This window comes from Scyliorhinus canicula, chromosome 17 (assembly GCF_902713615.1).
Source record: "Scyliorhinus canicula chromosome 17, sScyCan1.1, whole genome shotgun sequence".
Taxonomy (NCBI): domain Eukaryota; kingdom Metazoa; phylum Chordata; class Chondrichthyes; order Carcharhiniformes; family Scyliorhinidae; genus Scyliorhinus; species Scyliorhinus canicula.
The window spans coordinates 19,982,314-20,006,215 of record NC_052162.1 but is presented as its reverse complement, the minus strand read 5'-3'; the positions used below and the strand labels follow the sequence as shown (position 1 = coordinate 20,006,215).

Genomic DNA, 23,902 nt, shown 5'->3' with positions numbered 1-23,902 from the left:
TCCGATTTATGCTATGTTTTGCATTTTTATAAGCCCTTTTAGTTTTATACTGTCTCTAACCAGTTTAGTTGTCCATGGCTTTTCTATTTTGTGAAGCAGAGCCTTTTCCTCTCAGGGGTATATACTCACTCTGTGTCTCTTTAAATGTTCCTTTAAATATTATCCACTGATCTTCAGGCGTTTGACCCATTAACAGATCTTTCCGGTCTACTATGGACAGTCTCTGTCTCATTCTGTTAAAGTCAGCCTTACCCAAGTCTAAAATTCTAGCATCTGAATTGAGGTTTTCATTTTCAAATGCTACATTGAATTCAAGCATGTTGTGATCATTATTTGATAAATGTTCATGAACAGTTAGGCTACTAATTAAATTGGGCTCATTATTTATAACTAAATCTAATATTGTTCGTCCCCTTGTTACACCTGGAACATATTTCTGCAGTAAAATGTCCCGGATGCATTCCAGAAATTCACTACCTTCTGTCTTATCTGCCTCTCCCAATCTGTGTAAGTTAAAATCCTCCATTAATACTACTCTGCCATTGTTAGACATTGGCCTAACACCTCAGAACTACTACCAAGGGTTTATACTGTTCGGACATTGTTGTAAAAAGCCTATGTGTCTGTCCTGTGGTTTTTATCCCCATCCTCGGCCTGCATGAATCTGCAGTCTTCTGGTTAGCTGCTACAACATTACTGCACCATTTGGATTTTCTGTTAAACTACAAATTTTAGGCAGAGCTGGAACACCCCTGTCAGGGCGTCCCCTTTAGGCTCCGTGGCTGAACTTGTGATATTGATTTGATAGACTTGGCAAGCAGCCAATTGGTGAATGTAGAGTTTTCACCCTTCTACTGTTGTGTGTGATTGGAGGGGCCAGTCAAAAGCTTCTAGAAAGGAGGTGGGCCTTTTGAAGAGTTTAATCTTTTGTGTCAGTTGTGTGAAGGAAGCCAGCTAGTAAAAAGCTTGAAGACTCTCTCCTTCTCTCTCTTTGCCAGACGATTTTAAGACGTATTCAAGCTAAATCTACGGAGACTTTCTTGTTTAAAAGGGCACCAAAGAGATCTCTTGAACGTGAATGTGAAAGTGCCAGCTCTTTTTCCACAGATCTGTTACATTCTAATTGGGTATCTGAGAGGCTGGGAAGAGGTCAAATTGAAGCTTAAACTGAGAACATTCCTTAAACATTCTGTGCAGAGTTCCGACAAAGGGGATAAAGACGGTTTACCCAGAAAAACAGCTGTGGTGATTGTACAGGGAGACAGAGCTCTATCTTGTGGTAGAGGAGCAGAATTGTACTGATCTAAGTATCCTGTGTGTAACACCATCTGGTAGCCAGCGATTAGAATTAACTGACCTGAATATCCTGTGCCTAGCTCCATCCAGAGGTAGAAAGGACAAAACTGCGCCAACCTGAAATTCTCTTGATTGAACCTATTCCGCTAAGGCTGCAACTGTAGAGTGAAGGGTCATCTTAAACCTTTCACTTTAATCCCCTTTTTTTGATCCTCACCGACCCTTACCTTGTGACTGTCTGGGTGGAGGGTGGGCTGTGGTTTTGGGATTAGGTAGACTGGTAAACTATTGTCCTGTTATTTCTTTATATATTAATCTTTTCCTCTTTTTATTAATAAACGTTTTGTTAATGTTTTCCTTATTAATCTGGTGTCTGAAACTCATTGGAGCGGTCGAGGGTTAAAGATTTCAGGAAAACACAAATTATTGGTTAATTCACTTATGTTGGGACTCCGGGGTCTGTGGAACTGGAAATGACTGTATACTTGCCCAGGGTGTTGTAACAACACACAACACCCATTACAGTTTGATATCCTTTTTAGTTCCTCACTGGATGTGGTCTTCACTGGATACTTTCCCCTCAGTATAACCTCCCTCACCATTGAGGTTATAGTGTTTCTAATCAGTAAGGCTACTCCACCACCTATACCATCTTTCCTGTCCCGTGCAAGTATATTTTGTTTTTATAATAATAATCTTTATTGTCACAAGTCGGCTTACATTAACACTGCAGTGAAGTTACTGTGAAAAGCCCCTAGTCGCCACATTCTGCACCTGTTCGGATACACAGAGAGAGAATTCAGAATGTCCAATTCACCTGCAGCATGTCTTTCGGGACCTGTGGGAGGAAACCGGAGTATCCGGAGGAAACCCACGCAGACACAGGGAGACGTGTAGACTCCGCACAGACAGTGACCCAAGCTGGAATCGAACCTGGGACCCTGGTGCTGTGAAGCAACTGTGATAACCACTGTGCTAGCATGCCGCCCAGTCTATATGCATCAGGGGATCTAAATATTTTCAGAAACAAGAAAGGGACGATAAATACTTGAATTGCTGCTAAGTAATGATGAGGGAATAATAAACTAAGTTGAACCAAAGGAATATGTGTCGAAGGATTTTACCTGTGCACTAGTTGGGTAAAGAGCAGACAAACACTTTAAGTGGAGCTCCTCTGTTTCTTGTTTTGTTCTAATCAACATCTGATTGACATATTTACCTGTTGCTAAGCAGAATGCCTGCCAAATAGAGCTGATATGTTGGAAAAACTGTGAGAATGCCTTGGATAAGTTTGAAATTAGAGTGCACCTCTGGCCCTCACAGGGAATGCTGGGCCTTGCGTTCCTGCACCAGCCACCACAACACCACTGGCTCCTGGATTTAACTCAGCATTGACAGCTTTCTTTATCCTCCTTTGCTGCACAACTTCAGCGAATTGCCAGAAATGGCTAAGTTACTGACTGGCAGCATTCAAATGAGGCAGTTAAAAGCTGAGGAAATCCAACACACTTTACCACACGGAGTCTGCTCTCACCACCTCCTACTGAGGGGTAAAGTCAGACCTTTGGGCTGTGGTCATCATAAAGTTGTTAATTTTAATATTGAAGTGAAGACCAGAGAGTAAAAGCTGTTAAAAAATGGAAATTCAACAGAGAAGACTGTGACGGGATTGAACGTGACAACGTTTCTCAGTGGTAGGATGTGGGCCGGATGTGGGAATTTCTGCATATACAATGTTGACATCTTCGGAAATGACGTTGCGTTTCCTGACGGTGTCAACACGGCCCCAGGATCAGCAATTCTGGCCCCTACAGGGGGCCAGCAAGGCACTGGAGCGGTTCATGCCACTCCAGCTGCTGATCCGGCCGTGGAATGGACGCTGGGGGATGCGCGCATGCGCAGTGGGTTTGGCACAAACCCGCGCACGCGCAGCCCCACCGGCACAATTTCAGCGCATGCGCGGTGTCTCCCTTGTCCGCGCCGGCTCCGACATGGCGCAGGAGTAATAGTGGCCAGGCCATATCGGAGGCTCTCTCTCCCCCCCCCCCCCCCCCCCCCCCGGGTCGGATCCTCCCTCCACCACCTCAGGCCGCCCCCGGACCCTTCAATGTCGAGGTCCTGCCAGCTAAGAGCAGGTTGGAACGGCGCCAACGGGACTCATTTTTTTTATGGCCACGCGGCCCATCCGGGCCAGAGAATCGCGGGTGGGCCGTAAAGAGCGGTTCCCGACCAGTGCCACGCCGGGCCCTATGGCGCTGATTCTCCGCTGAATCGCAGAGTGGCGTGATTCACACAGCCCGCCGCCGATTCTCTGACCCGGTGCGGGGTCAGAGAATCCCGGCCACTACTCTTGGAATTTCGAAGAATGAGGGATATCTTATAGAAACATATATAATTATGAAGGGAATAGATAGAATAGAAGCAGGGAGGTTGTTTCCAATGGTGGGTGAAACTAGAATTAGGGAGCATAGTCTCAAAATAAGGAGAAGCAGATTTAGGACTAAGTTGAGGAAGAGCTTCTTCACGCAAAGAGTTGTGAATCTGTAGAATTCCCTGCCCAGTGAAGCAGTTGAGGCTACCTTGTTGAATGTTTTTAAAGCAAAGATAGATAGATTTTTGAACAGTGAAGGAATTAAGGGTCACGGTGAGCGGGCAGGTATGGGGAGCTGAGTCCACAAAAAGATCAGCTGTAATTTTATTGAATGGTGGAGCAGGGTCGGGGGGCCAGATGGCCTAAACTTGCTCCTAATTCTTATGTTCTTATGTTCCAATGGGCAGAAAAGGTGTGGCACAGCAATGCCAGTGACGCTGATAAGTTGACTCGGACCCTCCGTCTCCAGGTTCCCAGAGGTTGCCCATCAAGGGCATCAAAGGCCACAGGGCGCAAGAAGCAGCAGGCTGCCTCTCCTGTGATATGCATCCTAGGGAAACAACTAGACGTAGCGGTCAAGCAAGGAAGATGAAGACACCCCCCCCACGGGTACAGTGGTTTTAGAGCAAGAGCCCCCAATGCAGACCCAGTTTGGGTGATGGGTGAGAGTGCATGTCAGCAGAAAGACAGGAGTCAGACTTTGGCATAAATTGAGGGGCACCAGAACTTACCTCAAAGCAGATTATCATCAATCTCCCACCTTGTCTATTGACCTGCTGAAAGTGCCAACACAGGCCAATCGCCCTGGAGTGATATTACACAGACTTTGGGTGGGTGGAACAGGGTAGTCGGGGAGGGGTGGGTGTGTGTGTGAGTGAGGGTTGGGGATTGGGGGGGGGGGGGGGGAGGAAGGGGGAAATGGGTAGGAGGGAGGGGAATGGGGTGGGGGAGGAAATGACTGAGAGGGAGGTTAAAATGGTTGGAGGAGGAAGGGCGGAAATGGGTGGGAGGGAGGGGAATGTGGGTGGGGGAGGAAATGACTGAGAGGGAGGTTAAAATGGTTGGAGGAGGAAGGGCGGAAATGGGTGGGAGGGAGGGGAATGTGGGTGGGGTGGTCAGTGAGGGGAGGGGGCGATTTGGGGAAATTGGGGGGGGGGAAGAGTGTGAGCTGACGGGCAAAGCCTCATTCAGTGTGAAGTGAGTGAGTATAAGGGCATCCCTGGCCCTCCGGGCATGCTGGACCCTCACTGCCGCTTGTCTTCCATCCTCTGTCTGCTCCCTCGGGTCCTCCCTGGGCTCAACCTTTTAGTCTTTTTCTGCTGTTTATTATATTCTGAGCAATCATAGTACCTTCTGCTCATCTTTCGCAGTTATATTTTGTTTCCTTAAGTTTGATGCTTTCCTTAACTTCTTTATTTAACTCCCGATGGTGGGTCCTCCTCTCAGAATTTTTCTTTATAGTAGCAATATACTTATTTTGAGTATTCTTAAACGGCTGCTGCTGTTTCTCTATTAATCTATTATCTAGTCTAGTATCTCAGTTCACTTCAGCTAGTTCAGCTTTCATTGTTGCCCTTATTTAAGTTTAAAATACTAGTCTTAAACCCATTCTTCTCCCTTTTAAACCGGATGTAAAAATTCATCATATTGTGGTCTCTGATACCAAGGGGTGCATTTACTCTTGAGGTCAGTAATTAGTACATTACACAATGGCAAGTCTCGCATAAACTGCTCTCTGGTTTGTTCCAGAACATACTGCTTTTAAGAAACTATTTCAAAAGCATTCTATGAACTCCTCATCCAGTTTATTGCTGCCAATCTTGTTTCTCTAATTTACCTGTAGGTTTAAATCACCCATGATTGTTGCTGTTCCTTTATCACAAGCATCCAATATTTATTTGTGTATAATTTCCTACATTGTAGTTACTGTAAGGGCGTCTGTAGATCACCCCCACTAGTGACTGCTTTCTCCTACTATTCTTCATCTCCATTCAAACCGATTCTACATCCTAATCTCCTGAATAAAGGTAATCTCTAACTATTACACCAGAGGCTCAGTAGTACCACCACAGACCGAGCTGGTCAGGTCCTGAAGGTCATAGCTGCTAGACTGGGACTGCAGCAGATGGTGAGGGACCCAACAAGAAGGAAAAGGATATTTGACCTCATTCTCACCAATCTGCCGGCTGAAGATGCATCTGCCCATGATAGTATTGGTAGAACTGACCACCGCACAGTACTTGTGAAGACAAAGTGCCATCTTCACATTGAGGATACCCTTCATCATGTTGTGTGGCACTACCACCATGCCAAATGGGATAGGCTTCGAACAGATCTAGCAACTCAAGATTGGGCATCCATGAGGCGCTGTGGTCCGTCAGCAGCAGCAGAATTATATTCAACCACAATCTGCAATCGCATGGCCCAGCACACTATTACCACCAAGCCACGGGATCAACCATGGTTCAATGAAGAGTGAAGGAGAGCATGCCAGGAGCAACATAAGCATACCGAAAACTGAGGACTATTTGTGTACCAAACAGCATAGGCAGCAAGTAATAGATAGAGCTTAGCAATTGCACAACAAACACATCCGATCCAAGCTCTGTAGTCCTGTCACAATCGGCCGTGAACGGTGGTGGACAATTAAACAACTCTCTGGAGGAGGAGGTTCCAGAAATATCCTCATTCTCAATGATGGAGGAGTCCAGCACATATGTGCAATAGACAAGGCTGAGGCATTCGCAGCAATCTGCAGCCAGAAGTGCCAAGTCGATGATAATAATCTTTATTAGTGTTACAAGTAGGCTTACATTAACACTGCACTGAGGTTACTGTGAAAATTCCCTCGTTGCCACACTGCGGCGCCTGTTCGGGTATATTGAGGGATAATTCAGAATGTCCAATTCACCTAACACGCACGTCGTTTGGGAGTTGTAGGAGGAAACTGGAGCATCTGGAGGAAATCCTCGCAGACACTGGGAGAACGTGCAGATTCCGCACAGACAGTGACCCAAACCAGGAATCGAACCTGGGTTCCTGGCGTTATTAAGCAACAGTGCTAACCACTGTGCTACCGTCCCACCGATATCCACCTCGTTCTCCTCCGCAGGTCCCCAGCATCGCAGATAGCAGTCTTCAGCCAATACGATTCACGTCACGTGATTTCAAGAAATTGCTGAAGGCACTGGATACTGCAAAGGCTATGGGCCTTGAAAATATTCCGGCAATATTACTGAAGACTTGTGCTGCAGAACTGGCCTCACCCCTAGCCAAGCTGTTCCAGTACAGCTACAACACTGGTATAAACCTGACAGTATGGAAAATTGCCCAGGTGTGTCCTGTATGCAAGACACAGGACAAATCCAACCCAGCTAATTACTGCCCTATCAGTCTATTCTCCATCATCAGCAGAGTGGTGGACTGAGTCATCAACAGTGCTATCAAATGGCACTTACTCAGCAATAAGCTGCTCACGAATGCTCTGTTTGCGTTTTGCCAGGGTCACTCAGCTCCACACCTCATTACAGCCTTGGTTCAAACATGGACAAAAGCGCTGGATGCCAGAGGTGAGGTGAGAGTGACCACCCTTGACATCAAGGCAGCATTTGACCGAGTACGGGATCAAGGAGCCCTAGCTAAACTGAAGTCAATGGGAATCAGGGGGGAAACTCTCTGCTGGTTGGAGTCATACCTGGCACAAAGGAAGATGGTTGTGGTGGTTGGAGGTCAATCATCTCATCTCCAGGACATCACTGCAGGAGTTCCACAGGGTAGTGTCCAAGGTCCAATGATCTTCAGCTGTTTCCATAATGACCTCCCTGCCATAATAAAGTCAGAAGTGTGGATGTTTGCAGATGGTTGCACAGTGTTCAGCACCATTCGTGACTACTCAGATAATGAAGTAGTTCATATCCAAATGCAGCAAGACCTGGACAATATCTTGGGCTGACAAGTGGAAAGTTACATTCACTCCACACAAGTGCCAGGCAATAACTATCTCCTACAAGAAAGATCTAACCACAGCAAAACTAAAGAGCTGGTCATTGACTTCAGGAAGCAAAGTACTGTACACACCCCTCTCTGCATCAATGTAGCCGAGGTGATGATGATTAACAGCTTCAAATTCCTCGGAGTGCACATCACCAAAGATCTGTCCTGGTCCACCCACGTCGACGCCACCACCAAGAAAGCACAACAGAGCCTATACTTCCTCAGTAAACAAAGGAAATGCGGCATGTCCACACTGACTCTTATCGACGTTTACAGATGCACCATAGAAAGCATCCTAGCTGGCTGCATCACAGCCTGGTATGGCAGCTGCTCAGCCCAAGGCCGCAAGAAACTTGTGTGAACACAGCCCAGTCCATCACACAAACCTGCCTCCCATCCATTGACTCTATCTACACCTCCCGCTGCCAGGGGAAAGCGTGCAGCATAATCAAAGACCCCTCCCACACGGTTTACTCACTATTCCAACTTCTTCCATCGGGCAGGAGATACAAAAGTCTGAGAACACACACGAACAGATTAAAAAACAGCTTCTTCCCCGCTGTTACGATACTCCTAAACGACCCTCTTATGGACTGACCTGATAAATACTACACTCCTGTATGCTTCACCTGCTGCCGGTGTCTTATGTATTTACATTGTGGACCTTGTGTTGCCCTATGCATTTTTGTTTTTAATTTTATTTTCATGTACTAAATGGTCTGTTTGAGATGTTCGCAGGAAAATACTTTTCACTGTACCTCGGTAACACGTGACAATAAACAGATCCATCCATCTCTCGACTCCCAATGGCATTACCACCACTGAATCCCCCACAATCAACATCGGGGGAGGGGGGGGGGTTACCATTGGTCAGAAACTGAACTGGACTAGCCATAGTAATATTGTGGCCACCAGGGTAGGTCAAAGGCTAGGAAATGTACGGCGAATACCTGCCTCCTGACCCCCAAAGCCTGTCAGCCATCTACAAGGCACAAGTCAGGAAAGTAATGGAATACTCTCCATTTGCCTGGATGAGTGCAGCTCCAACAACACTCAAGAAGCTTGATACTATCCAGAACAAAACAGCCCGCTTGATTGCTCTCCCTTCCACAAATATTCAAACCCTCCACCACTGACGAACAGTGGCAGCCGTGTGTACCATCTACAAAATGCACTGCAGTAATTCGCCAAGGTTCCTCAGACAGCACCTTCCAAACCCACACCACTACCATCTGGAAGGACAAGAGCAGCAGATACCTGGGAACCCAATCACCTGGAGGTTTCCCTCCAAGTCCCTCACCACCCTGATTTGAAAATATATCGCCGTTCCTTCACTGTCGATGGGGCAATATCCTGGAACTCCCTCCCTAACAGCGCAGTGGGTGTGTTTGCACCAGCTGTTTTGCCGTGGTTGAAGAAGGCAACTTTTCACAACCTTCTCAAGATAAATTAAGGATGGGGAATAATTGCTGGCCTATCCAGCAACAACCATGTCTCATAAATGAGTTAACAAAAAGGTAACTTCCTCTATGTGCCTTTTTTGCGCCATGCGTTATCGCCACATCACAATATTTCCATTTAGCTATCTGCGCCTGAGCACTGAGCATGCTATAACATGCACAGTGAATGCAAGATAGACCGTACTCTGTTTCCTCTTACCCTAGCCGGGATTGTCCAGCCCCTTATGGCGATTTTTCCCACTTTGGAGGCCGTAGACTATTAGCTTCCAGTGGATATTCTAGTTCTACTGAAATTGGTAACTATTTGCATAGCTCATTAACCTGTCCACCAGGGAGCCTGCCATCTGGAGCTCAGGCTTGGTGGGACAGAAGATTCCAATGATGGGAAGGGCGAGAAAATCCCACCCTCTGACTCTACCTAATATCATACCCATCCTACTCTAATGCTACCTTGTCTTTTCCAATTCTCTTGTGTACCTTGATTTTCTCTAATATTGCTTTCTAGCATCTACTCCTGTCGATTTAGTTTAAATTCTCCTTAATAGTACAGGCACATTGCTGCGCCAGGATGGTAGTCCAGGAGTTGTTCAAGTGCAACCCATCCAATCTGTACTGCAGGTTTCTTACGCATAATTAATCCCAATGTCCTAGAAATCTAAAACTTTCTCTCCTTCTCTAGTTCTGCAGCAAATGACAATAAAGATTACTATTATTATGTGGCACCACAAGTAACCTGGATCTGGAAATTGATAGGTTTTGAGGTCTTGCTTTCCAGTTTGATTCCTAGCTCCCTGAAAGCTGCTTGAAGGAATTTCTCCCTCTTAACTAGTTCCTACCAATGTGGACCACAACCGCTGACTGTTCACCCTCCCCTCTCAGATTGCTCTGCAGCTGCTCAGCAACATCCTTGACCTGGGTCAAAGAGTCAACATAATATTCTGCCTTCATGTCTTGAACTGCAGAAACATCTATCTATTCCCCTATTGAATTCCCTATTTCTATTTTTACAATATTTCTGCTCTTCTGTGCAGCTGCGGCAGCAGTGGTGTTATAACTAGGCTCTGACTTCGCACATTAGACTCAGGCACCATTACTCTCATCAGTATTTAGAACGGAATAGTAGTTGGAATGTGCGATGCACTCATGACTCCAACACTACCCACCTGGTACTTCTCAACTGTGTGGGGTACCACTCTGCTTGTGTATCATTAAGTTGTGGGGTGACCGGTGGCAGCACAGTGGCTCAGTAGGGCGGCATGGTGGTGCAGCAGCACGGCATGTTGGCGCAGTGGTTCGCACTGCTGCCTCACAGCTCCAGGGACCGGGTTCAATTCCAGCCTCAGGTGACTGTGTGGAGTTTACACTTTCTCCCCGTGACTGTGTGTTTACACGTGATGCTCTGGTTTCCTCCCACAATCCAAGGATGTGCAGGTTAGGTGGATTGGCCATGCTAAATTGTCCCTTCGTATCCAAAAGGTTAGATGGGGTTATGGGGATAGGGTAGAGGCATAGGCTAAAGTAGGGTGCTCATTCTAAGGGCTGGTGCAGACTCGAAAGGCTGAATGGCCTCCTTCTGCACTGTAAATTCGATCAATGATTCTATGACCATGTCTGTAAATGTGTTATACATGAAATACTTGTGAATATAATGACGCCAAACTCTACTCAAGTTCCAAAACCTGAAGCCCTAGCTTCTGCATCACATGTGATTTTCCAGGACATGAAAAGTGTCCTGGATCTTCCACGGGGAACAGGCCGCACACTTTTCAGGACATATCTGTCTTGCCATGCATCTATTTATTAAGCAATTTAATTTGTGACAAATAAATACTCACTAATCAGCTCCTTCTCTTCTGCTGAAATTCCTTAATCTTATAGAGTAGTTAATTTAAATGTTTACTCTTAATGTCTAAAACCGTAGATTTTAGTTTACTGAAAAGTACAGAACCCTTTCGTGTTACTATCCCATGCTATTCACTTTTAACATTATCCCCTAGCCTTGGTTAATTCATTAAACATTGATGGTCAAATTGGTCTTTTGTATGTTAATTAATTGATCTAGACTTAGAAAACAGTTGATTCATTTAAGTGATAATATATCAGAATAAATACTCAAAGCTCACCAGTGTACTTGTGACTCCTTGTGCTGCGATGTCACTTGTGTTATATCCCCACCTATCTGCTCCTCTTGCCCTCTCTGCTATGATGCTGCCTGTATTTCCTGTTCTGTTTTAAAAGGTTCCACTCTCTTGCTGTGCTTTGCTGTTGATGTTTTCCATGCTGTTTTTCTACTCTGTTGCTGACTGTTCCTTGCATTGTTTTTAAAGGCTCCTCTCTCTTGTGCTTTGCTGCTCGGCTACTGCTAGTTTCCTGTGCTGTTTTTAAAAGCACCTCTTTCCTACTTCGCTTTGCAACTCGGATGATGCTGTTTTTAAAGGTTCTTCATTCCTGCTGTGCTTTGTTAATCTGCCCTTGCTTGGATTATCTGCTATCCGACTGAATGAGAGTGTCTGAGTGACAGTGTTTTCTCTCCTTTCCCCTCCCGTTGTTTCCCAGTCTGCTTTGTCCACCGTTCTGCAGAGCATCCACTAATAGAGCTCACAATTGGAAATATCTCCAGTCATGTTCTACTTTACCATTGATTAGTTACATCTCGTGTTTTGTGGAGTTTTGACCCTGGCTGAATTGTGGTATCCATCTGCAACCTCTAGCGCTAACCCTAATCCGGACAGAGATTTGGTGTTAGTGTCAATTTTGGTTGGCAGAGTAAATGAACTGCAAACTCTTATTGGGGTTGACCATTTTTGATTTGTCCTTCTGGTTTTTAACCTAGGATTGTTTGGGGTAAAAAATTGGCCCATTGTTTAATCTGCAGCTACAAGAGGGCTGAAACATTGGGGATAATTTTAACTTGGTGATAGTAAACTAAGTGATATTAGTTTAGCTGCATTACACATTTCTCCTGATTTTCACTTCTATTGATTTTAATCTGAATTTGACTTCCATGTATACATTCCAACAGTCCCTCCAGGAGTATGGTGTTCGTGTTAAGTGGTTAATTTGTTTCAGTTTAGATTTGGCTAAAGCTAGACTGGTGAAACGGAACAGTATCTGCTTTTTATACAGCACCAAAGTTAGAAAATAGTATGCAAGAGTTATGAACTGCATTGTCTTATGCATGTTCAGTATAAGATTTTCCCTGAACGGATCAAGCTGGCGACTTAAGAAATATGGGGACGGTGCAGATCATTCAAAGAAAAAAACAGGCCAGTCAGGTAATTTAATTTTGTTTCTTCTGGCTTATTTACAGTTATTTCACTTTGTTTATATCTGACCTGTCCCTAGCATTGTCACCTATAATGCCGTCAGTTCAAATTTCTTGTGTTGGGAATAGCATCATTCTGAGCCAACCAACAATCCGGAAGTCTGTTCCCTCTCCAAGGTCCAACTTCAACATTGAAAAAAAATTCTTACCATCTCCAGTTGCTGCTCCATCTGATTCACCCTTTTTGGCTGTCTGCCACTTCCAACTGTTTATCAGCATCACATAACGACTCCTCTCTCTCACATTCACAATCCACTAACAGAATACATAGAAAGCCACATCCCACAAACTCAAAAAAGGAAAAGCAATAGCTTCCCAACTATAAAGAAAAGAAGAAACAAACTAACATAAAAAAAGGAAAAAGTGCCAGCCTGGCACCCTGGCAGTGCCACCTAGGCACTTTGGCAGTGCCAGGCTGGTACCTAGGTGGCACTGCCAGGGTACCACCCTGCCCAGAGGGAAAGCAGCAGGGGGCCTCAATCACCTGGGAAACAGTGGTGAGCCACGTATGGCTACGTAAGGCTGTTGTATATATGTTCACTATTGTTCTACTGTTCTATTACTATCATTATCTCCACTGTTGTATATACTTACTGTTATTGCTGTTCTGTTCTTGGTTGTTGCTGTTGGAATGTTGTTATTGGTGCTGCTGTTGGCTCCGCCTATGGCTCCGCCCCTCTGAGGAGGTATAAAGCCCGTCGATCTGGTGCAGTCTTGCAGTGCTTGAGGAGCTACAGGTTGGCACACTTTTAGTCTATTAAAGCATCGGTTCACTACTACTCAGCGTCTCGACTGAATTGATATCCATCAATTTAATATACTAAAAGTTTTATTGATAATGGATACTCAAACCTGAACGTCTCGAACTGGACCTGCAGGCCGCTGAAGCGTCGGCTATATTTGAGCATTGGCTCAGTTGCTTCGAGGCTAACCTCGACTCCTCGACTGCTGTGGTTTCCCCGGCAATCAAACAGCGTCTTCTCAATGCCCGGATGAGCCACAGGATCTTCCAGTTAATCAGGGACGCGGCCTCGAATACGGAGGCTGTAGACGTACGCAAGGGACAGTTTGTGAGGCCGGTCAACGAGGTCCTTGCTAGACATCTCCTGACCACGCGGCGTCAGCTCCAGGGTGAGTCGCTCACAGAATATCTTCGTGAATTGAGGGTACTCGCCCGCAGTTGTAACTGCCGGGCGGTCTCTGCATCGGAGCATTAGGAGCTAATGATGCGGGACACTTATGTGGCTGGAGTCCGGTCCAGCTATATCCGGCAGCGCCTCCTCGAAAAAGGGGCTCTCAACCTCGAGGCGACAGTGAAGCTGGCTACCTCATTTGAAGTAGCTTTCCAGAGCCTCGAGGCCTTCCCGTCCGACCACACGGCATCCTCGGGGATGTCAGAGGCGAAGCTGTACCCAGGCGTACCTCACTCCTGCGCCGCGCAGCTGCCGGCCAGCTCCGGAGGACCTTGCTGTTATTTCTGCGGGCAGGGCCATCACCCCCGGCAGCATTGCCCAGCACGCAGCGCTGCGTGTAATCAGTGCGGCAAGAAAGGTCATTTTGCGAAGGTATGTCTGAGCCGCTCTAAAGCCCTAAAATCAAAAGCCTGTCAGGGCCGGCCTGAGGCTCGCAGACCTCGCAACGTGGTATCGTGCCTGCTGGGACCGCCCACTTCTGACGCATCATCCGCCGCGTGCGACCCTTGGGGGCCGCCATCTTGGCCGCAGTCGTTGACACGGCTCGCCACGTGCGACCTGTGGGGGCCGCCATCTTGCCCGACATCGTAACGCTGCCATGTTGTGATCACGCTGCTGCCATGTTGTGATCATGCTGCTGCCACAGATAGTCTTCCGCATTACCTCAGCTTGGTCCAGCTCGACCAGTCCCGGCCTTACCATCTGCAAAATCCTATGATGGCCGTCAAACTCAACAGGCAGGAGGCGTCCTGTCTCTTCGAATCCGGGAGCACAGATAGTTTCGTCCACCCGGATATGGTAAGGCGCTGCTCCCTCCGGGTCCTCCCCGTCTCGCAGACTATATCCCTCGCCTCCGGTTCGCACTTCGTGCAGATCCGGGGGTATTGCGTTGCAAACCTGTCAATACATGATGTGGAGTACACTAACTTTAAGCTCTACGTCCTTCCTCATCTCTGCGCTCCCCTCCTGCTCGGTTTAGATTTTCAGTGCAAGCTCAGAAGCCTAACTCTAAAATTTGGGGGTCCCCTGCCCCCTCTCAAGATCTGCAGCCTCGCGACCCTGAAGGTCGCCCCTCCCTCGCTCTTCGCGAACCTCACCCCAGACAGTAAGCCCGTCGCCACCCGGAGCAGACGGTACAGTGCTCAGGACAGGGCCTTCATCAGGTCAGAGGTTCAGCGCCTCCTGGAGGATGGGATCATCGAGGCTAGTAACAGCCCCTGGAGAGCGCAAGTGGTGGTCGTCAGGACCGGGGAGAAGAACCGGATGGTAGTCGACTACAGTCAGACGATCAACCGGTATACGCAGCTCGATGCGTACCCCTTCCCGCGCATATCTGACATGGTCAATCAGATTGCGCAGTATTAAGTCTTCTCTACGGTAGACTTGAAGTCCGCATACCACCAGCTCCCTATCCAGCCGGAAGACCGCCAGTACACTGCCTTCGAGGCAGCTGTCCGCCTCTTCCATTTCCTCCGGTTCCCCTTTGGCGTCACCAACGGGGTTTCGGTTTTCCAACGAGCAATGGACTGAATGGTGGACCAGTACGGGCTGCCGGCCACATTCCCGTACTTGGATAATGTCACCATCTGCGGCCATGACCTGCAAGACCATGACGCGAACCTAAACAAATTCCTCCACACCGCCCGAATCCTTAATTTAACCTGCAATAAGGAGAAATGCGTTTTCCGCACAACCTGGCTAGCCATCCTTGGCTATGTCATGGAAAACGGTGTCCTAGGGCCTGACCCCGACAGCATGCGCCCCCTTCTCCAGCTCCCCACTGCCCCAAGGCCCTGAAACAATGCCAGTCGAGACGCTGAGTAGTAGTGAATCGATGCTTTAATAGACTAAAAGTGTGCCAACCTGCAGCTCCTCCCGCACTGCAAGACTGCCCCAGATCGACGGGCTTTATATCTCCTCAGAGGGGCGGAGCCAACAGGAGCACCAATAACAACATTCCAACAGCACAAGAGCAACAACCAATAACAGAACAGCAATAACAGTAAGTATATATAACAGTGGAGATAATGATAGTAATGGAACAGTAGAACAATAGTGAACATATATACAACAGCCTTACGTAGCCATACGTGGCTCACCACAGAAACCCCGAAGAGTGCCGTTCTCTCTTGTCTCTGTTGGTAAAAAAAGTACTGAATGGCGCTCGCCTGTGGTTTCCACGGCAAAGGGGATGGATCCCAACGCCTTGATTACCTCAGAGAATTGCATATTAGACTGAGACTAGCTGTCTCGCTCTAATATGCAGTTTTGCCAAAAAGTAATCCTGCAAATAATAGGTGGGCTTCACATTGTGATGTCTCATGAGATCATGATGACTGTGCGAGGCGTGGTATGGCGAGCCGGGTAGATCCCGAGAACAGGGTCTCCCTGCAGTTACGCTTGGCAAGCGTGCCCAGTGGATCACATCCGTTGGATATTTGTTGAATGTTTGAGGTAGGCTCCTGGCTCTGATAACTTAATCCCAAGGTTGTAAAGAAATTGGTGCAAATCATTTTGAGTCCTATTTTGGATATTCTTCGCTGAAGTCAGGCTAAATCTCAAATTATTAGAAAATAACAAATAAATGTCCCATTCTCATAAAAAGGAAAGGGATAAGCTTTCAAATTGAAGAACTGTTAAGCCTTACTTCCAGTGTTGGCAAAGTGTTTTAAAGTATCTTGCAGGATAATATAAGGGGCATGAGCTGATGAAACACAACCTTTGAAGTCAGAGATCATGGCTTGGATTCTTGGCACCCGGCTCCGAAATCGCGTCCGGCGCGGGGGCGGAGAATCCACTTCCGCGCACGGAATCGGGACTGGTACCGGTTCCCTGATTCTCCAGGCCCCGAAAGGAGAGTACACCGCGCCACGTATTCCCTACCTGCGGCCATTGCTGGAGGACCGCTGCGCCATTCTCCGCCCCTGACCGGCCAACGTCCCTATGGCATGGACCACTCATGGCCCTGCTGTCCGGGATACTCGCATGGCGGCTGCGGACTCAGTCCGCGACCGCCATGGTCATGGGTGGGCCGATTGGAAGGCAGTGGGAGCCTCATACGGGCCCGGCGTATTTTTGGGCGGGCGGCAGGGGTCGGGCGCACGGCTGATCGGGGACACTATTTGGGAGGTCCAGCTCCGCGGTTTGAATCCGCCATGGAGCACGGCGCGGCCGCTGGAGGCTGCCGCCGTGCGCATGCCCGGCCTCCGACCTAGAAGTGCGTGGACCCGTATCTGTAGCTAAATCTGCGAGTTTCCCGACGGGTCCCTGCTAGCCCCCTGCAGGGCTATGAATAAGTGATATTTTCACGCCAGTTTTTCTGGTGTGAAAGGTCAGTTTTTATGATGGCGTGGGGACATAGTCCCAAAAACAGAAAATCAAGCCCCATGTCAGACATTAATTGGATTTCTTTGATGAGTAGACAATAACTACTGTTCCTTTTATTTAAATATGCTTTTATTATATAATTCCAAGACACTTCACAGGAGCACTGTAAAACAAAACTAGACACATAAAGGCAGATGACCAAAATCTCCATCACAGGTAGGATTTGAGGAGTTTCTTAAAAGAGGAAAAATAAGTTCAGGGAGTGAATTTCAGAACTTAGGCAGCTAAAAGCGTAGTTCCAAGTGGTCAAGTGAATATAGGGAGGCACGGTAGCACAGAGGTTAGTATTATTGCTTCACAGCGCTGGGGTTCCACGTTCGATTCCCGGCTTGGGTCACTGTCTGTGTGGAGTCCGCACGTTCTCCCTCTGTCTGCGTGGGTTTCCTCCGGGTGCTCCAGTTTCCTCTCACAAATCCCGAAAGACGTGCTCTGAGGTAATTTGGAAATTCTGAATTCTCCCTCTGTGTACCCGAGCAGACACCGGAATGTGCCATCTAGGGGCTTTTCACAGTAACTTCATTGCACGGTTAATGTAAGCCTACTTGTGGCAATAAAGTGATGTGAAGATGCCGGCGTTGGACTGGGGTGAGCACAGTAAGAAGTCTTACAACACCAGGTTAAAGTCCAACATGTTTGTTTCAAACACTAGCTTCCAGAGCAGTGCTCCTTCCTCAGGCTCCTTCCTCCTTCTTCACCTGAGGAAAGAGCAGTGCTCCAAAAGCTAGTGTTTGAAACTTTGGACTTTAACCTGGTGTTGTAAGACTTCTTACTGTGGCAATAAAGATTATTATTAATTGCGGATTCTCAAGAGGCCAGAATTGGAGGAGCACAGATATCTTGGGAGAATTGTAGGACTGGAGGAGATTTCAGAGATGGTGGGTGAGATTCTCTTAGCCTCAGCGCCGAAATCGCACTTGGCGTGGGGCCAGACCCATGGTTCAGACCCACGATCAGGCAGAATTCTCTGAAAATTGGCGTGAATCACTCTGGACTATTTTCTAGAAAGTCCAGAGTAATTCTCCGTTTTGAAGGGGGTGTGCAGGGCCCCGGAGTAGTCCACGCAGCTCTGGCTGCCGATATTGGGCCCTGCACTTCCGGCCACGGTTCCGCACATGCGCGTGGCGGCCCCGCGAAACATGGCTGACCCACACAGCAAGCCGGCCCCAACAATATAGGCCCCCCCCTCCCCCCAGATCGCGTGCGCCTGCCGATCGGTGGCCCCCGATCGCTAGGCTGGCTGTCCTGGAGGCCCCCACCCCCTCCAGTCACGGATCCCCCTGCCCCACCAGGACAGCTGCGCACTGGGTAAGAATTGCCGCGGGGCCTCTTTCAATGGCGTCGACCGTGCGCGACTGGTGGTGATTCTCCGGTCCGCGGAGAATCGCGGGAAGGCATCGGACCCGATCGCGGGTCTGATGCCCCATTCTCTGCCCCCGCGCGAGCACGATTTTGATGCGGTGGCTCTGAGAATCCCGCCCAAGATAGGGTGAGTCTATGAAAAGATTTGAAAACAAAAATGCATTTTTTTTGAGATATTGCTCAACTGGCAGCTAAAGCAAGTCAACAAGCACAGAGTTAATACTTAAGTTGATTTGGTGCGAGTATAATTTTAATGACTGCAAGACTACTGACAACAAAATGTAGGCGGTGAGCCAGGAATAATCAAGTGGAGAGGTAAAAAGGCATGTTATGAAGGTGGAAATAGGTGGTATTCGTGATGGTACGGATATGTGATCACAACTCATCCAAGATCAAATATGGTTCCAGGGTTGTGGGCAGTCTAGTTCAGCATCAGACCTTTGCCAGCGCGAGGGATGGAATCAATGGCTAAGGAATGGAGTTTGTGGCTGGGACCGTAGACTTTGGTCCAATTGGGGGAAATTTCAACTCATCTAATGTTTGACATTGGAAAAGCAGTCCAATAATTCAGAGATAGTGCGAGGGTCAAAAGAGGTAGCAGTTAGATAGACTTCGGCGTCATCAGCAACCAATGATACCATAATTTCACATTAATTGAAATAATGCTTTACACTGAATATTATATCCAGAAAAATGGTTTTAAATTTCCAAATTCTTGTCTTTTAAATTCCTCACAAATGTGGAGTTTTTGTTTAAGTGATTATTTTCAAGGCTGCTGGTATTGTGATTTAATAGATAAAATCAGAATGCAATCACTGGTTAAATAAAAATCAAAGAAATCTAGGAAAGTTGAGCTTGACATTTAGTCAGTATAAAACAACATTTCTGATCATCCTTACTTGTTCTGACAGAACTTTATAATTTTTTATAGTAGCCACTCCTAAATTTATATGTTCTTTGTTTTCCCCTAAGATTGGATAATACAAGGAATCTCGGTCTCCAAATGGACTACTTTTTTCAACCTCAGAAAACCTGTCTCATTTGTGGAGATGAGGCATCAGGATGTCATTATGGAGCACTCACCTGTGGTAGTTGCAAAGTATTCTTCAAGAGAGCAGCTGAAGGTACACCAAGTTATTTATATCCTTATTTGATAGTGGTAACTCGGATTATCCAGATTGGTACAAAAACAAATTATTGCAGACCCTGAAAATTTCAAATAAAAAGAGAAAACGCTGGAAGTACTCAGCAGGTCAGGCAGAATTTGTAGAGATGTTTGCATTTCAGGTCGATGATGACTGTTTACATACATATTGGTGTTCACAGAATGGTTAATGTTAATTTGATGTAATTAAGTTTCATAACTCTGTAACTCCTTAATTTTTTATGTGTATGTGCATCATTGAAACTGACTGTGGAATCCTATCCATTTTATTTTCTGCTGCTCATAATGAAAATTATCTCATTATAATTTAAGGTGATTAGGCACCTGTTACTTGGCTGCCATGGGTGCCGTTGCAGGACCAAAATGGCATGAAGGGAGGGATTCTCCGTTGGCTGATGCCAAAATCGGGAAAGGTGATTGGACAGAGAATTGATCTTGACGCCAAAATCATGGCCAGGTTCACGCCAAATCGCAATTCTCCGGTGATTTGACAGCGGCATCAATGTGTTCTACTCTGAACGTACAATAAATACGGTTTACATATCATTAGCGGGCCTGATCCAGTATTCTCTGCGCCCTCCTCTTCCGCCGGGGGAATTCCCGATGACGAGGTTCACCTTGTGCTTTTAAAAATCGTGAAACAGGCACTGTGGTTGATGGGAGGGAGGGAGAGAGAGATAGTGGAGATAGGACGTGCAGAGGTGCAACCGTGGTGGGGGGGGGGGAGAGAGAGAGAGGGGGGGAAGAGCGCGGTGACAGTGACCAGGGGATGGATTGGGGTGATCCCCCACGGGACCGGGGTGTCCAGGCACGGATCGCCACTGCCGCTGCCTGCAAGGCAGTATCTTGCTGCGTACCCCACTAACCAGTCACCTTGGCCCGTGGGTCTGCAAAGTGACACTAGCCGTATGGGTGCCCCCATCCCTTCAACCCCCCGAACCTGCCGCCACCCACCAGCAAGGTATCAGGCAGCCCACCCAAGGGCAATGTCCACAGTAGCCCCTACGGAAGGGCGCCGGACTGGGTCCAGTAGCATACCCTGACAAGGGCAGTGCCAGCCGACGGTACCCCTTGCAGCAGGGATGGGTGCCAGGGTTAGGTATAGAGAAATACAACACAGAACAGGCCCTTCGGCCCACGATGTTGTGCCGAACTTTTGTCCTAGGTTAATCATAGAATTTTGGACACTAAGGGCAATTTATCATGGCCAATCCACCCAACCTGCACATCTTTGGACTGTGGGAGGAAACCGGAGCACCCGGAGGAAACCCACGCACACACGGGGAGGATGTGCAGACTCCACACAGACAGTGACCCAAGTCGAAATCGAACTTGGGACCCTGGAGCTGTGAAGCAATTGTGCTATCCACAATGCTACCGTGCTGCCCTTAAAAAGAAATTAATCTACACTCCATTATTCTACCATAATCCATGTACCTATCCAATAGCCACTTGAAGGTCCCTAACATTTCCGATTCAACTACTTCCACAGGCAGTGCATTCCATGCCCCCACTACTCTCTGGGTAAAGAACCTACCTCTGACATCCTCCCTATATCTTCCACCATTTACCTTAAATTTATGTCCCCTTGTAATGGTTTGTTCTACCCGGGGGAAAAGTCTCTGACTGTCTACTCTATCCATTCCCCTGATCATCTTATAAACCTATCAAGTCGCCTCTCATCCTTCTCCGTTCTAATGAGAAAAGGCCTAGCACCCTCAACCTTTCCTCGTAAGACCTACTCTCCATTCCAGGCAACATCCTGGTAAATCTCCTTTGATCCTTTTCCAAAGCTTCCACATCCTTCCTAAAATGAGGTGACGAGAACTGTACACAGTACTCCAAATGTGGCCTGACCAAGGTTTTGTACAGCTGCATCATCACCTCACGGCTCTTAAATTCAATCCCTCTGCTAATGAATGCTAGCACACCATAGGCCTTCTTCACAGCTCTATCCACTTGAGTGGCAACTTTCAAAGATCTATGAACATAGACCCCAAGATCTCTCTGCTCCTCTACATTGCCAAGAACCCTACTGTTAACCCTGTATTCTGCATTCCTATTTGTCCTTCCAAAATGGACAACCTCACACTTGTCAGGGTTAAACTCCATCTGCCACTTCTCAGCCCAGCTCTGCATCCTATCTATGTCTCTTTGAAGCCAACAACAGCCCTCCTCACTATCCACAACTCCACCAATCTTCGTATCATCTGCAAATCTACTGACCCACCCTTCAACTCCCTCATCCAAGTCGTTAATGAAAATCACAAACAGCAGAGGACCCAGAACTGATCCCTGCGGTACGCCACTGGTAACTGGGCTCCAGGCTGAATATTTGCCATCCATCACCACTCTCTGTCTTCTATCGGTTAGCCAGTTCGTTATCCAACTGGCCAATTTTCCCACTGTCCCATGCCTCCTTACTTTCTGCATAAGCCTACCATGGGGAACCTTATCAAATTTAGGGGCAGCAGGGTAGCATGGTGGTTAGCATAAATGCTTCACAGCTCCAGGGTCCCAGGTTCGATTCCCGGCTGGGTCACTGTCTGTGTGGAGTCTGCACGTCCTCCCCCTGTGTGCGTGGGTTTCCTCCGGGTGCTCCGGTTTCCTCCCACAGTCCAAAGATGTGCGGGTTAGGTGGATTGGCCATGCTAAATTGCCCGTAGTGTCCTAAAAAAAGTAAGGTTAATGGGGGGGGGGGGGGGGGGGGTTGTTGGGTTACGGGTATAGGGTGGATACGTGGGTTTGAGTAGGGTGATCATGGCTCGGCACAACATTGAGGGCCGAAGGGCCTGTTCTGTGCTGTACTGTTCTATCTATGTAAATGCCTTACTAAAATCCATGTACACTACATCCACTGCTTTACCTTCATCCACATGCTTGGTCACCTCCTCAAAGAAGTCAATAAGACTTGTAAGGCAAGACCTACCCCTCACAAATCCGTGCTGACTATCCCTAATCTAGCAGTGCCTTTCCAGATACTCAGAAATCCTATCCCTCAGTACCCTTTCCATTACTTTGCCAACCACCGAAGTAAGACTAACTGGCCTGTAATTCCCAGGGTTATCCCTATTCCCTTTTTTGAACAGGGGCATGACATTCGCCACTCTCCAATCCTCTGGTACCACCCCTGTTGACAGCGAGGACGAAAAGATCATTGCCAACGGCTCTGCAATTTCATTTCTTGCTTCCCATAGAATCCTTGGATATATCCCGTCAGGCCCGGGGGACTTGTCTATCCTCAAATTTTTCAAAATGCCCCACGCATCTTCCTTCCTAACAAGTATCTCCTCGAGCTTACCAGTCTGTTTCACACTGTCCTCTCCAACAATATGCCCCTCTCGTTTGTAAATACTGAAGAAAAATACTTGTTCAAGACCTCTCCTATCTCTTCAGACTCAATACACAATCACCCGCTACTGTCCTTGATCGGACCTACCCTCGCTCTAGTCATTCTCATATTTCTCACATATGTGTAAACGGCCTTGGGGTTTTCCTTGATCCTACCCGCCAAAGATTTTTCATGCCCTCTCTTAGCTCTCCTAATCCCTTTCTTCAGTTCCCTCCTGGCTGTCTTGTATCCCTCCAGCGCCCTGTCTGAACCTTGTTTCGTCAGCCTTACATAAGTCTCCTTCTTCCTCTTAACAAGACAGTCAACCTCTCTTGTCAACCATGGTTCCCTCACTCGACCATCTCTTCCCTGCCTGACAGGGACATACATATCAAAAACACGCAGTACCTGTTCCTTGAACAAGTTCCACATTTCACTTGTGTCCTTCCCTGACAGCCTATGTTCCCAACTTATGCACTTCAATTCTTGTCTGACAGCATTGTATTTACCCTTCCCCCAATTGTAAACCTTGCCCTGTTGCACGCACCTATCCTTCTTCATTACTAAAGTGAAAGTCACAGAATCGTGGTCACTACCTCCAAAATGCTCCCTGACTACAAATCTATCACCTGCCCTGGTTCATTACCAAGTACCAAATCCAATATGGCCTCCCCTCTGGTCGGACAATCTACATACTGTGTTAGAAAAGCTTCCTGGACACACTGCACAAACACTATCCCATCCAAACGATTTGATCTAAAGAGTTTCCACTCAATGTTTGGGAAGTTGAAGTCACCCATGACTACTACCCTGTGACTTCTGCACCTTTCCAAATCAGTTTCCGAATCTGTTCCTCCACATCTCTACTGCTATTGGGGGGCCTATAGAAAACTTCCAACAAGGTGACTGCTCCTTTCCTATTTCTGACTTCAACCCATATTACCTCAGTAGGCAGATCCCCCTCGAACTGCCTTTTTGCAGCTGTTATACTATCTCTAATTAACAATGCCACCCCTCCCCAC

General features: G+C 47.4%; 1 protein-coding gene across 2 annotated transcripts in view; it reads left to right on the top strand.

Annotated features, from left to right (window-relative positions):
• ar (androgen receptor) overlaps positions 1 to 23,902 on the top strand; it is a 487,117-nt gene that overhangs the window by 192,537 nt on the left and 270,678 nt on the right. For both annotated transcript variants that reach the window (XM_038774355.1, XM_038774356.1), the window contains exon 2: positions 19,357 to 19,508. In XM_038774355.1, the coding sequence (XP_038630283.1) occupies positions 19,357 to 19,508 (152 nt within the window). The remainder of the gene's footprint in view (positions 1 to 19,356; positions 19,509 to 23,902) is intronic.